Source organism: Rhineura floridana, chromosome 8, assembly GCF_030035675.1.
Source record: "Rhineura floridana isolate rRhiFlo1 chromosome 8, rRhiFlo1.hap2, whole genome shotgun sequence".
NCBI lineage: Eukaryota > Metazoa > Chordata > Lepidosauria > Squamata > Rhineuridae > Rhineura > Rhineura floridana.
In genome coordinates this window covers 93,991,794-94,006,609 of record NC_084487.1, presented here as the reverse complement: position 1 = coordinate 94,006,609, position 14,816 = coordinate 93,991,794, and the positions used below count along the sequence as shown (strand labels likewise).

At 42.5% G+C, this 14,816-nt stretch overlaps 1 protein-coding gene across 8 annotated transcripts in view; it reads left to right on the top strand.

Moving 5' to 3' along the window:
* Nucleotides 1-14,816, top strand: part of CADPS2 (calcium dependent secretion activator 2) — a 528,181-nt gene that overhangs the window by 112,468 nt on the left and 400,897 nt on the right. For 7 of the 8 annotated variants that reach the window (XM_061640133.1, XM_061640131.1, XM_061640132.1 and 4 more), the window contains exon 2: nt 3,366-3,479. The exons of the other annotated variant lie outside the window; for it this stretch is intronic. In XM_061640133.1, coding sequence (XP_061496117.1) covers nt 3,366-3,479 — 114 coding nt within the window. The remainder of the gene's footprint in view (nt 1-3,365; nt 3,480-14,816) is intronic. 8 annotated transcript variants of the gene reach the window in all.

The following is a 14,816-nucleotide window of genomic DNA, read 5'->3' as shown; positions in this document are numbered from 1 at the left end:
GCAGACGTTATTAAGCCATCTGCAGCATTTTTCATTTTCATAATAGCATTCTGCACACAGTGCAAACAGTTCTATTCGTTCAGCCTCTACCTACTGAGGGATCTTCTGCCTGTTGCTTATATCCAGTACCCCATAATCCAACATATTTCTTTTCCATGCAGTTCCATTGCGGGCGGGGGAGAGTGGTCAAGCCCATGTAGCAAATAGAATGCTGGCATAGACAGATTTCAGTCCGATTCCACAAACCTGTCATGTTCTTAGGAGGAAAGGAAGTCAGTGTCAAAATGCATAATCACCTCTGCGTGCTGTAGACTATTGATTATATTATGTTTGTGCCACCATTGTACAGACATGTGTTATTACTTAATATGACCAAAAGGGCCCCCAAAGCAGTGAACAAGGTATTGAAAATAAAATATAGTTAAGTACAATAGAAACAGATAAATAGCATGTTGTTGTTGTTATAATAATAATAATATTTAATTTGTTTGTCGCCTATCTGGCAATTAGCCACTCTAGGCGACGTACAATGTGCCTTCAAGTCGATTATGACTTATGGCGACCCTATGAATCAGCGACCTCCAAGAGCATCTGTCATGATTGAACCACCCTGTTCAGATCTTGTAAGTTCAGGTCTGTGGCTTCCTTTATGGAATCAATCCATCTCTTGTTTGGCCTTCCTCTTTTTCTACTCCCTTCTGTTTTTCCCAGCATTATGGTCTTTTCTAGTGAATCAGGTCTTCTCATTATGTGTCCAAAGTATGATAGCCTCAGTTTCATCATTTTAGCTTCTAGTGATAGTTCTGGTTTAATTTGTTCTGACACCCAATTATTTGTCTGTTTTGCAGACCATGATATCCACAAAGCTCTCCTCCAACACCACATTTCAAATGAGTTGATTTTTCTCAGGGGTGGGAGAGCAGAGAGGTGCCGGGGCTGAAGCGGCCCAGAGATCACCAAGGTTGCCTGGCCCAGAAGGCGCTGGCGTCGAGGATGGGTGGGACGGCTTCGGGGGGAAACGGAGGCAGGCGCTCTGCACAGTGCACATGCTTATTGCTTAGGAGGAGGCGCTCTCTTTATTTTTATTTTTGTTCTTTTTATTTTTCTGGTCCTCCCCTCTCTCCTGCTGCCTGTCAGTCCTATGTAAGGCCTCGTAAAGTAGAAAGGCAATTGCTGCCTACACTCACCCTGCTTGTATGGCCATAAATATTAGGAGACACCCACTGCAGTAGCCAGCCAACACATAAAGTTGCAGTGCCTTATGGATAACTTTGTGGATGATCCCCAGTCAAGTCTTAGCAACAGCACAATGCTGACAGGCAGTTGCGAACTGCTTGCCTAGAATGCCCTCCCTTGTCCTTAACATGGCTGCAACCATATCTACTCAGAAGTAAGTCCTATTGAGTTCTATGGGGCTTAGTTCCTCAATAAGCATGCTTACAGTTGCTGCCTTCAGGGTCATCCATCTGTGCTCCCATCTAACATCTCTGCAACACTAAGCTCCTTTCTTCCAATAATGGCCTGGCCTGAGGGCATGTAAACCCTTCTTGCCAGAAGCAAGTAAGCTAGATTAAATGTTCCCTAAAGGCGTTGAACTGTGATCTGGCAGACCAGGGTTCAAATCCCCACACAGCCATGAAGCTCACTGGGTGACCTTGGGCCAGTCACTGCCTGTCAGACTCAGAGGAAGGCAATAGTAAACCACCTCTGTCTGAATACTGCTTACCATGAAGACCCTATCTGGGATCAACTTGAAGGCTGTCCATTTCCATTTTGCATCACCCTAAGCTTGTGAGAAAGAATGACCTTGTCACTTCAGATGGACCTAGGAACACCCTATTTTAGGTAAGATTTCTATTTTAATCTCCAGAGAATTTTTTTTTGAATGGTATGCTCCAAGCAACTGTGGTTGATACAATGTATCATGTTTAATGACGTCACTAGGGCCCGCCCCCATTTTCTCAGGTTTTTGGATGGCTCCGACCTGGCAACCCTAGTAGTGAGCTTCCATTAGCAAACAGTGCCTTTTGATTAGCAAAAGAACAATAAATATTTTGCCTGTTTTATAAAATGATTCTGCCCTGTGAATGTTTCACAAGAAATGGACAGAAGGCTTAGCATTTGTTTGTCATCTGTTTGTTTATGATGCAGTATATGTCAGGAAAATATTTTAATGACCAGCTTCAAGATGACACAGTCTGCCAGAAAGGAAATTATAGGCCATATTTATCAGCTGATTAAAAAATTTGCTGCCCTCTTAGAGGCAAGTACTTTGGCCTTTCCAGTTCAGGAGGCTTAAAAGGTATATGCAGTGAACATTCTAAAGTGGGGATAGGGAACCTGTGGCCCTCTGGATGTTGAGTAACAACTACCATCATACTGACTGTTGGCCATGCTGGCTAGGGCTGATGGAAGTTTGGAATCCCAACAACCTCAGGGTGTGTGTGTCACAGATTCCTCATACCTGTTCTAAAGCAACAGAGACTGAGTGCAACTGCTAGGCAACTGCTATGGCTCCCAATTTTTTATTTATAGTGGGCTTTCTATGTGTAAAAATGCCATACAATTATTTGCCCTTAGTACAACGCCCGTAAGGCTTTCATTATTGTTTGCATTTTGCAGAAGGGAGAAACAAGATCGTGGCCTTTTGGCGTAGGTACACCTTTGTAAGATGGAATTTTTTTTTGCCTGATTTTGCCTGGATTGGATAGTTAACCTAGTTGCTGATCTTCAATGTAAAACCTTCTGAAAAATCTTAAGGCAAAACCGGCACATGTTTTATCCCAGTGAGTGTTTGAAGAGGATGTTGCTCAAACTCATAAAAAAAGGCAAAATCCTCTCTATTTCCTGCTTTTTGTAGTACTGTTGCAATATGACCTACAGTCTCCATCCGTGCTGCTGCCATGATAAAATCTCTACCGTGATGCACATTCACTCTTTTCTGTTGTTTAAAGTGTGTGTAGTAAAAGGGGTGGAGTGGTAGTGCAGCAACAGGCCCACCCTGTGCACATACAAACAGTGCATGTGCAAACTCTGTGCATGCAGTTGGAAATCCTGCAAATATTAGGAGTAGGGCCTGAGTTCATTTTAACCAGGTTGTAGTAGGAGTAGTAGAATATTATTATGTAGTTAGTAGTTGTCATAACATGAAATTAAAATTGTTCTATCAAATAAATTACATAGATTTGGTCAAACAAATCAAATTGAGTATTTTTTTTTAAAAAAACGTGTGGTTTTTAGTAATATTGGTAACTAATGGCATACTGAGGAGAAGTAGAAAATTGATGTGTGGGACAACAGTTTTTAAATGATGGAATAAAGCAAAACATGTAGCTTTGCTAACTGCATTCTTGTTTTGTCTCTAGCTGAACAAACAACAGTTACAGATTGTGAAGGAGCGCTTCCAGGCCTTTCTAAATGGAGAGACACAAATTGTGGCTGATGAAGCATTTTGCAATGCAGTCCGAAGTTACTATGAGGTAAGTAGGACATTTTTTTTCCTGGTGCAGTGTTTAAGATGGGTATGTGTATGTGTATAAAAAAACACTCTACTTTATAGAAGTACTTACAAGTCTGTGAGCCTAGGCAACAAGGGGAAACATTCTAAATAACTCTTTTAAATTCAGAACTCTGAATCCACTGGTTGCATTTGCACATCATACTAAGCCCAATAATGGCTTGGTGTGAATGGGCTGGCTCCCAAGGAGATTGCAGCCATGTTGCTCCTCCCCATGCTTTTTAGGTCAATATGGCATGACAGCTAAGCCATTGTATAGCTTAGTATGCTGTTCTTCAACTTTGGCTCCCCAGATGTTGTTGGACTACAATTCCCATTATCCTTGGCCATTGGTTAAACTGGTTGGGGTTTACAGGAGTTGTACTCTCATAACATCTGGGAACCCAGGGTTGAAGAACAGTGCCTTACTGTGTCGTTTGAACCTGGGATTCTGCTTAAGGTCTTTCCTCCTTAACCAAGTTCTATAGCTAAGGTTTGTCCTATGTTCTGACTTAATGTGATGTACAAACTAGGCCACTGTCTATTGTTTTTGCTTAAAGTTTTACCAATACTACTATCTGTATTGGAAGATAAGATTTCTTTCAGTGGGATTGGGGAAGCAGAATAAAGAATAATAGTCAAAGTTCTTTCTGGAACTGTTGGTTACAAACGCTGTCCTTCTGTAGGCATGTGATTTGTCCTACAATATATAGATAATTTAGAAAACTGGTTAATTTTCCTAATTTTAAAGGAACAACAAAGAGTTCTTAAGGATTGATTCTTTGCAAGCCCTCAGCCCATCCCAAGATGACTTCATTGTGTGTTATAATTTCCTGATGAGTTCTGCTTGGTGTCTCCTAGGGACTGGATTCAATAGGGGTTTCATTTCTTAATAGGTTTGAATAACCAGAAAATGTTATCCTTGCCCCCCAGTGATGGAGGTATACTGCAGATCTGCTGCCCACTCCAGCACACATGTTTAGTCACTTTGTGCACAGATCCTTGTCAACAAAATCTGTTTGGGATACTACCATCTTTTAAAGTCCTCAGAAGCTGGTAGGATGATATCCGTTGAAGATCTATTTGTCCAAATAGCAGTACCTTGTTTCCATGTGGTTCAACCCTTCCAAGTCTGGTGCCAAGTGGAAACTTTGTAAGCAGTGCTGCTGCATCCATCACTTTGCACCAAAGTTGATCCACCTGTGGGTTCAACAACTTCATCCTGTCCTCTGCTATCTTAAACACCCTCTGGAGAGTAGTGGAACAGTCATCTTCGTTCTGAGAACCTCACCTGTGTGGTCAACCCTGCCAACATAAATTTAGTGTTTATGCTATAATACATCGTTTTTTCATGTCTTTCGGCAAAATGTTTTGTGAGTTTAGCTCATTCTGTACTACCTATAATGGAATAATGAAAGCCTATTCATTACATTGTGATGAGCTTCACATCTGAAGTAAAGAATTATTTCTTGCTGTGTTCACCTCACGTGCACACACCTGCTGGATGCAGTAATTAGCTTGAGTCTTAGCATTTTTCTCTCTTTTATGATGACTTCTATTTTTGTTCCTCCTTGTCTTACACCCTACTGGGGTGTTTGTGTGTTTGCTTTATGGATTTATTTGCAAGACCACATAGTTTTCCTCTTTGTGTGAGATGCCATATACGTGTAATACACAAACTGGACAATTAATTGGTGGACTCCAAAGAAGCATCAAAAAAATCACAAAGATTAAAAAGCATTTTGCTACTGCATTAGCCATCTTTTTTTCAGCACTGAGGATCACATCAGAAATGATGCTTCATTAGCTAAGAGTACTATAGCTCAGTGGTTACCAACCTTTATGAGCACGGGACCCCCTTTATAAGCTGAACATTTTTTGTGACCCTCTCCCCCCAGGGAGGCAGGCTGGGTGCCAGGAAGGAAGGGGGAAAGCAGCCTTTCTTTGCCGGCTTGCTTCTTTTTGCTTCACAAAAAGCCGTCTCCTCTCATTCTAAGTAAGGGTGTTGCCAGTAGCGGCAGTGCAAGGAGACAGGAATCAGTGATAGTAATCCCCTCTTCTTCCTGGTAGCTCCACCCTCAGCCTCCTTTGGTGTCTGCCATGTATTTTATAGGCAGATGCCTGCCCTTAGTGCACCTGAAAGATGCTCTGGCGCCTCAGCAAAAGGCCTCCCCTCTCGTTTGGAGCAAGGGGGAGGTGTCATCTGCAGTGGCAGTGGAAAGCAGACAGTGTAGAGGGAGTGAAGACTTTTTAAAAAAATTAATAAATAATTATTCATTTCTTTACTGTTCACAGCCCCCTCTGGATTACTTCGCAGCCCCCCTGGGGGTCCCGGCCCCCAGGTTGGGAACCACTGCTGTAGCTAATATATTGTTGTGTATTTAACACAATTGTATTTTTAGGAGTGTGATGGGGGCCAAACTATAGTTGTGCTTATTCTACAGAATTTTAATATTTGCCAAATATATGAAAATCCATAAATCAGATATTCAAGAATGTTGATATGTGACCTTTGAATTGGAAATCAGATTTAATTTTGGCTTGTATTCAATTTTTCTGCCTTTCCCCTAAACTTTCCCCATACTTGCTATTATATTTTCAGACACATCTCTTATTACCATGAGAGTAAAGCCAAAGGCTTACAGTCCTATCTAAATATCACTTAGGGTGGAGAGGTAAATTCCCCCCTGCCTCCAACCCATATGGCAATGTGCCACACTGGAAATGGCTTATAAAGAGCGTAGAAGATCTTGTGAACCACTGTAAAAAGTCTTCTGCAAAAGTCTTGAATAGGCACCAAGTAACAAGCTTTTGCTGTGGCAGTATAAAGAAGTGTTTTTCTAATGGAAACATTGTTTTACATTTATCTTGGAATATATAAACTTCCCATATGGGCTCCTGCTGGGAGGAAGGGCTGGATATAAATATAAATATACATATTATAACCACCACCACCACCACCACCAAGAGAAGGAATGTTTCAGCAACTTGTTGAATTTAGTATCAATGGGCAAATAGACCAACTGAAGTTTTGAAGAATAGGGATGGGGGAGCATTTAATTCAGTTCATATTTAAAGGCAAATCTCCTAACTTGCACTTTCTAAAACTTTATGAGAACTGAAACACAGCCATCCCTTCAAAATTTGCACATCTCCAAATTTTGCAATGCAGTTTGCTGACAAAGCAATGTGTAGAAAAATGTATATACCAGGAAAAGTGTGTATAATATGTATATATTAGTGAAAATAACATAGAAAATGCATTATATTGTGGAAAATTGCTTTGCGAAATGTGTATATTAGGGAAAATTGCATGCAAACATATGTCTATTAGGAGAAATTCACACAAAAATGATGAATTTTCATGAGGACATTAAAAAATGCAAACTGATGTGGAAATGTGGAGAACTGAATTTGGAAATATTAGAAACAGAAAGAAATCAAAATGGACAGATTGGCCCATCCATACTGAAGAATATACTTCCAAACGTTGATGGCTAGCAGCAGTGAAATAATTCTAAAGTGCAAACCTACAGACTTGGTAAGGCTCGCAGGGTGAACTAGAGCTTGATTACAGGACGAATTATTAGCAGAAAGGAGACTGTGGTCATTTAGTTATGCAATAACTCACTTGAAACAGAATGGTACCATGCCGTTGGTGATGCCATTGATCTTGACTATTCCAAACAAGATCAACTTGTAACTAAAAAGAAAGCTAGAAGAATTTAGTCTGAAAGCATACTGGCAAAAAAGAAAAGGGCAGGAAGGAGGTAATTCCAGAAGTAGAATCCAAGAGAAGAAAGGCAAGCCTTTAAGCTAGTATTAGAGGGGAAATTGTGTTCTTGCAGAATAAAAATTATAGTGTGCCTGTCAAAATGCATTGGTTACTATGCGTTTTCTAATCTGCTAAAATAAAATGCTTTTCTCCTAAGCACCAGGAGAGCATCTCTGTTCTTTTGGGTTCTTATAGCACACTAGGAAATGGACAAAAATGATACAGAACCTGATCAGGGTATTTCCTGTAGGGAATCTGGCATACTTTCAACAAAGGAGAATAGGGATAGGAGGGAGTAGTCTAAATATACAGGTGGGTATGTAGGTATCTGCTTTAGGGACACCATGACACAAAAAATCTGGGCCTGTACTGTAGTGTATGTCAACTTTAGAACCAATGTGGTGTTATGGTTAGTATTGGACTGAGGCCATGGACCAAATACTTGCTTAGATATGAAGCTGACAAGGCACTCTCTTAGCGTAGGCCACCTCACAGGGTTATTATGAGGATAAAATGTGGAAGAGTTACATGCACACTGCCCTGAACTCCTTGGAGGAAGGTAGGACAAAAATCTTAATTAGACTATTACTCGTAATATTTGAGGGCCTGTGTTTTCTGAGAAGATAAGGGCTTAGGGGTTCATTAACCAAAGCAAATATATTTTTGTGCCCACATTTATAATGCAAGGTCTAAAAATGGGAGAAGTTTGCATTTTGCCAGGAGCTGTAGCCCCCTCTGGTGAGTCACATAACTGCATGTTCAGAAAGGAACGCTCTAGACCTGGCCTCACTTCACCTGCCCAGACTGGTCATTGCTTCCTCCTGGGCAGGAAGGAGTATAAAAAAAAAATCCTATACCAGCTGAGCTTTGCTGAAGCATTAATATAGTCCCAGGCTATGGTCTGAAGGCACACGAGTCCAGCACCCTGCTGAAGCTAAGCAGGGTCAGGTCTGGTCAGTACCTGGCTGGGAGACTGCCTGGCTGGGAGAACCATATGTAAGCCACTTTGGGTTTCTATCATGAAAAGAAAGGCAGCGTATAAATGAAACAATAAATAATTAAATAAATAATATTTTCCTGTGCTCTAATGCAGTGGTTCCCAGCCTTTATGAGTACAGGACCCCGTTTATGTTGGCGTGTGCGGATAGAGATCATACAAGGAAGAAATCCAAGGGTCGCATAGAACAGTAAATAAGCCAGGCCAGGCAAGTTTCTTGTAAGAGTCTTCACTAGGCAAAGACATTAGACACAGTTCTCTCTAACAAAACGCCTTCCCCCACACTGAGCCTCAACAAGATGTCCCTTATCTACTTCCCAGCCATCTGCTGACCTTGGCAAACCTGGCGCTCTGTTCTTCCAGCTTAACCCTTCTGCTTCAGGTTTCACTCTCTCTGCTAAAAACCCTGTCTGTGAGTCTCACAGCATGCTTCACTGACCAACAGCCCCCACCTGAGACTCACAGATTACAAAACTTCATGGTTCATTATTACATTTCTACAATATTAACTTTTCATTACAATACATATCAGTACATGGTTTGTTTCCTTACAGTTTCTATTTACATTTACAGTTCAGTTCTTGTTTCTTTATTTCTTTATTCACACAAGTTTCACAATGTTTTGTTCACTTTTATTTGATAATACAATTTATATTTCATTCCTCAATACAATACTTCCACATTAGATCCATTGTTTCTTTATCTATTGGCCCTTCTTTTTCCCATTCTACAGGATATTCATCTGTCTCATCATTTTTATGTGTAACATTAAATGTGAATCTCTGAGGTGGTTGTCCTTTCGTTTTTCTTTCTGATCTCCTAACAGTATCTATTTCCATTTCTTCCTCACTCTCAATTTTACTTGGACCTGCACCTGTGTCTGCACTTGTACCTGGCACTTCTGTATCTTGCATTGCCATGTCTTCACTCCTCAGTCTTTTTACAGTACGTTTGCCACCGTGAATAAGATCAGTCAATGCAGTCCTTAATGGAATTTGCTGTCCAAAAGGAACATCTGCTGCTTCCTGCTTACTTGCACCTTCAAGTATAACTGTTTGACTGTCTCTCCAAGGTTTATCTATCACCTCTATGCTTCTGCTTAACACTACTTGTTGTTTCTCAGGCAACCAAACTCTATAATATGAATTCTGAAATCCCAAAACGCGTCCTGCCTGAGCTCTTGAGCCTAATTTACCATGCCTTTTCTGTTTTGCAATATGTACCCAGCATTTTGCCCCAAAACGCTCTATGTGTTTCACCTTGGGCTTTCTTCCAGTCAACTTCTCATAGGGAGACATGCCTATTGTTCTGTGCATAAGGCGGTTCTGAATGTATGTAGTGTACAGAATACATTCACCCCAATAAGTGTTATTCATATCAGCATCTGCTAGCATGGCTCTCATTGAATCCTGCAATGACCGGTTCCTCCTCTCTGCCATTCCGTTGGAGGATGGGCTGAAGGGAGCAGTGAGACTCTGTATTATTCCCTTCTTTTCCAAATATGTTTTAAATGAATTACTGGTAAATTCTCCACCTTGATCTGATCTGATGTTCTTGATAACAACCCCATATTGTGTCTCTGTTCTCTGTATAAATGCCTTTAATTTCTCTTCTGCTTCACTTTTCTTTTTCAATAAGAATACATGTGTAAATCTGGAGAAATCATCCACAATCACTAAATAAAACCTTGCTCCACCTTTTGAGCACTGGAAAGGTCCAGCCAAATCCACATGTATGAGCTGATAAGGTTCAGTGGTCGTGCTTTCACAGCTCTTATTTACCGGAGTCACAGTCATTTTTGTTTTATAGCATACCTCACATTCATCCACATGCTCACAATGTGTTAATTTCAAATCTTGACTATGCTTTGGGGTGTTTTTTACTTTTTCATAATGTGCGTGTGCCAATTTTCTGTGCCATTCATGTAAACAATTGTCATGTTTATTTTTATTTACTCCTATCCAGGCACACGTGTGTTTATCAAGCTTGCTCTCAACCATAAACATTTGGTTCTGTAATTTCCCTTGCATACATATTTCACCATCTTTTCTCACATAACATCTATCCCCTTCAAATGTAATTTTGCAACCTATTTGAGCCAACTTTCTTACTGATAGAATGTTATATTTTAAACCAGAAACCAATAATACATCTGTTAATATAGTTCCCAAAGTACATAACCTGAGTGTGCCTCTTGCAATTGCGTCCTGAGTCGATCCGTCAGCCAGATAAATCTTCTGCTGTATCGGCTTTGAAGTGTAAAATAAACTAGAGTCTGTGATTAGGCAATTAGACGCTCCGCTGTCGAGAAGCCACTTAGAGTTAATTAGTTTATTGTCCTCCTTAGTAACAAAGTTCACGCTTATTCTCTGACTTCCAAAGTCCCTGTTATTTCTCTTCTTTAAACAATGTCTCTGTATATGTCCACGGGACCCACAAAAGTAACATGTTTTATTCTCTTGCTGTTTCTTTGATATTGTTGTTGTTGTATAGCCACAGTCTCTTTTAACTCTGTTTTCTTATTCTCTTGTCTTCTATTCCACTCTTGTTGAAGTTTCTGTTCTACAAAGTCCAAATTTGGAGACGGCTTGAGTGCAAATGGAGACGAACTCCCGACGGCTGTGGTCTTGCACTTGTGAAGATCTCTACCAAGCTCTATGTGAAGGCGGTGAGGGCAGCGAAGAAGCAGTACTTTGCTGCCTCCATTCAGTCATCTTCTAACCGCCCAGCGGAACTTTATAAGGTTGTTCGGGGACTTTTACACTCTGGTCCTCAGAACGCAATAATACCATCAATAGCCCGCTGTAATGAGTTTGCGAGACACTTCCAAGATAAGATCACAAACATCCACCGGGACCTTGACTCCAATATTGTAGCAGTTGAGCCTAATGAGGTGTCCGGAGCACAGTCCTGTCCTGTTTTATTGGATGAATTTCAGTTGGTTCAGCTCGAGGACGTGGACAAGGTGCTTGGACAGGTGCGGGCGACCACTTCTGCTCTGGATCCTTGCCCCTCATGGCTAATAAAAGCTAGCAGGAACGGAACAGCCGGATGGGCCAAGGAGGTGATCAATGCCTCTTTACGAGAGGGAGTGGTACCACCCTGCCTGAAACAGGCGGTGGTGAGACCGCTCCTAAAGAAACCCTCCTTGGACCCTGAAAATCTTGACAACTATAGACCGGTAGCAAATGTTCCGTTCCTGGGCAAGGTTTTAGAGCGTGTGGTCGCTCACCAGCTCCAGGCTCTCCTGGATGAAACTGATTATCTGGATCCATGTCAATCGGGCTTTCGGCCGGGGTTTGGTACAGAAACAGCCTTGGTCGCCCTGTATGATGACCTCTGTCGGGAGAAAGACAGAGGGAGTGTAACTCTGTTGGTTCTCCTTGATCTCTCAGCGGCTTTTGATACCATCGACCATGGTATCCTTCTGGGACGTCTTGCGGACTTAGGAGTTGGAGGCACTGCTTGGCGGTGGCTGTGCTCCTACCTCAAGAATCGTCTCCAGAAGGTGGTGCTTGGGGAGCATTACTCGAGTCCCTGGATACTCCAATATGGGGTCCCACAGGGTTCAGTTCTGTCCCCCATGCTCTTTAATATCTATATGAAGCCGCTGGGCGAGGTCATTAGGAGATTTGGAGTGCGTTTCCAGCAATATGCTGATGATACGCAGCTCTACTTCTCCTTTTCATCTTCTTCAGGTGAGGCTGTTAATGTACTAAACCACTGCCTGGCCGCGATAATGGACTGGATGAGAGCTAATAAACTGAGACTCAATCCTGACAAGACTGAGATGCTGTTGGTGGGGGGGCTCTCTGCCCAGATGGTTGATGTCCGACCTGCCCTAGATGGGGTTACACTCCCCCTAAAGGAGCAGGTCCGTAGTTTGGGGGTCTTATTAGATCCGCTCCTGTCACTGGAGGCTCAAGTAGCCTCGGTGGCACGGAATGCGTTCTACCAGCTTTGGCTGGTAGCCCAACTACGACCCTATCTGGATAGGGAGAACCTTGCCACAGTTATCCATGCTCTGGTAACCTCTAGATTGGACTACTGTAATGCACTCTACGTAGGGTTACCTCTGAAGACGGTTCGGAAACTTCAGCTGGTGCAGAATGCTGCGGCCAGAGTTCTTACTGGGACAAAAAAAATTGATCATATAACACCTGTCCTGGCCCAGCTGCACTGGCTACCAATATGTTTCTGGGCCAGATTCAAAGTGTTGGTTCTTACTTATAAAGCCCTTAATGGCATCGGACCGCAATACCTGGCGGAACGCCTCTCCCGCTATGTACCTACCCGGTCGCTGCGCTCGACGTCGAAGGCCCTTCTCTGTGTCCCAACGCATAGGGAGGCACGGAGAACGATAACTAGAGCTAGGGCCTTCTCAGTGGTGGTATTTTAACCTGTTTTATTATGCTGTACACCACCCTGGGAGCTTATTGCTATAGGGCGGTCTAAAAATGTAATAAAATAAATAAATAAATAAATAAATTTAGATTTCCGTCAGGTAAAGTTTCCAGACTCGAGACCAGAACTTCCCATTTTTGATCCAATGAAGATAACAGTATATAGACCATCTGAATGTCACTATGATGCACTCTATCTTGCAGCTCAGGAATTAATCTCCGAAATTCAGCCAGATGCTCTGTCATAGTCACTTCATCTGTAAAACGCATCTGATAAAGTTTCCGTGCTAAGCACAGCCTGCTCCCTGCAGTTTGTTGCACATGAGCGGCTCTTAGCTTCTCCCACATCTGATTAGCTGTCGGCTCATTACTCACCAGCAACAGTTGTGAATCAGACAGCCCCAGAGTAATAAAAGCCTTCGCTTTCTCATCTTTCTTCAACCACGCTGCTGAAGGAGCTGCCGGAGGGGGGTTTTCTACGACATCATTCAACTCTTCTTTAATCAGAACTGCTCTCATTCTCCATTTCCAGCTGGAGTAGTTTACAGCATTCAGTTTCTCCATCGGCATCCCGGATGACAGGTTTTCAGCCATGTTGCCCACTCTTACTTGCCTCTTTCTTGCACTTTCGTTTCTCTCAGCAACAACGCCACGTCAACGACTCTCGAACCCGTTACCTTGTATGATAAGCTGGGCCCATAACCCCTGTTGGCGTGTGCGGATAGAGATCATACAAGGAGAAATCCAAGGGTCGCATAGAACAGTAAATAAGCCAGGCCAGGCAAGTTTCTTGTAAGAGTCTTTACTAGGCAAAGGCATTAGACACAGTTCTCTCTAACAAAACGCCTTCCCCCACACTGAGCCTCAACAAGATGTCCCTTATCTACTTCCCAGCCAGCTGCTGACCTTGGCAAACCTGGCTCTCTGTTCTTCCAGCTTAACCCTTCTGCTCCAGGTTTCACTCTCTCTGCTAAAAACCCTGTCTGTGAGTCTCACAGCATGCTTCACTGACCAACAGTTTATAAGCTCAAAATATTTTGTGACCCCCTCCCCCTACGGAGGCAGGCTGGCTGCCAGGAAAGAAGGGGGAAAGCAGCCTTTCCTTGCAGCATTGCTTCTTTTTGCTTCACAGAAAGCCCTCTCCTCTCATTCTGAGTAAGGGCGTCATCAGCAGCGGCAATACGAGGAGCCAGGAGTCGGTGGTAGTAATCTCCTCTTCTTCTGATATCTCCACCCTCAGTCTCCTTTGGCACCTGCCATGTATTTTATCGGCAGATGTCTGCCCTTGGTGCGCCTGAAAGAGCAAAAGTCCCCCCCTCTCGTTTGGAGCAAGGGGGAGGTGTCATCTGCAGTGGCAGTGGGGAGCAGACAGTGTCCAGGGAGTGAAGATGTTTTTTAAAAAAATTAATAAGTAATTCATTTCTCTGGAGAGAATAGTCAAGAAATCAGAAGAAGGCTAGGACTGAGGAGGGCAGCTGTGAGAGAACTAGAAAAGGTCCTCAAATGCAAAGATGTATAACTGAACACTAAAGTCAGGATCATTCAGACCATGGTATTTCCGATCTCTATGTATGGATGTGAATGTTGGACAGTGAAAAAAGAGGATAAGAGAAAAATCAACTCATTTGAAATGTGGTGTTGGAGGAGAGCTTTGCGCATACCATGGACTGTGAAAAAGACAAATGATTGGGTGTTAGAACAAATTAAACCAGAACTGTCACTAGAAGCTAATATAATGAAACTGAGGTTATCCTACTTTGGACACATAATGAGAAGACCGGATTCACTAGAAAAGGCAATAATGCTGGGAAAAACAGAAGGGAGTACAAAAAGAGGAAGGCCAAACAAGAGATGGATTCATTCCATAGAGGAAGCCACAGACCTGAACTTACAAGATCTGAACAGGGTGGTTCATGACAGCTGCTCTTGGAGGTCACTGATTCATAGGGTCGCCATAAGTTGTAGTCGACTTGGAGGCACATAACAACAATTCATTTCTCTACTGTTCGCGGCCCTCTCTGGATTACTTTGCGGTCCCCAGGTTGGGAACCACTGCTCTAATGTATCTTGCATTTCTGGTTCCTTGGTCTTGACACATTCTGTGGTCCTGTTCCCTGGCTTGTCCTCTGATCCTTATTGCTCTGT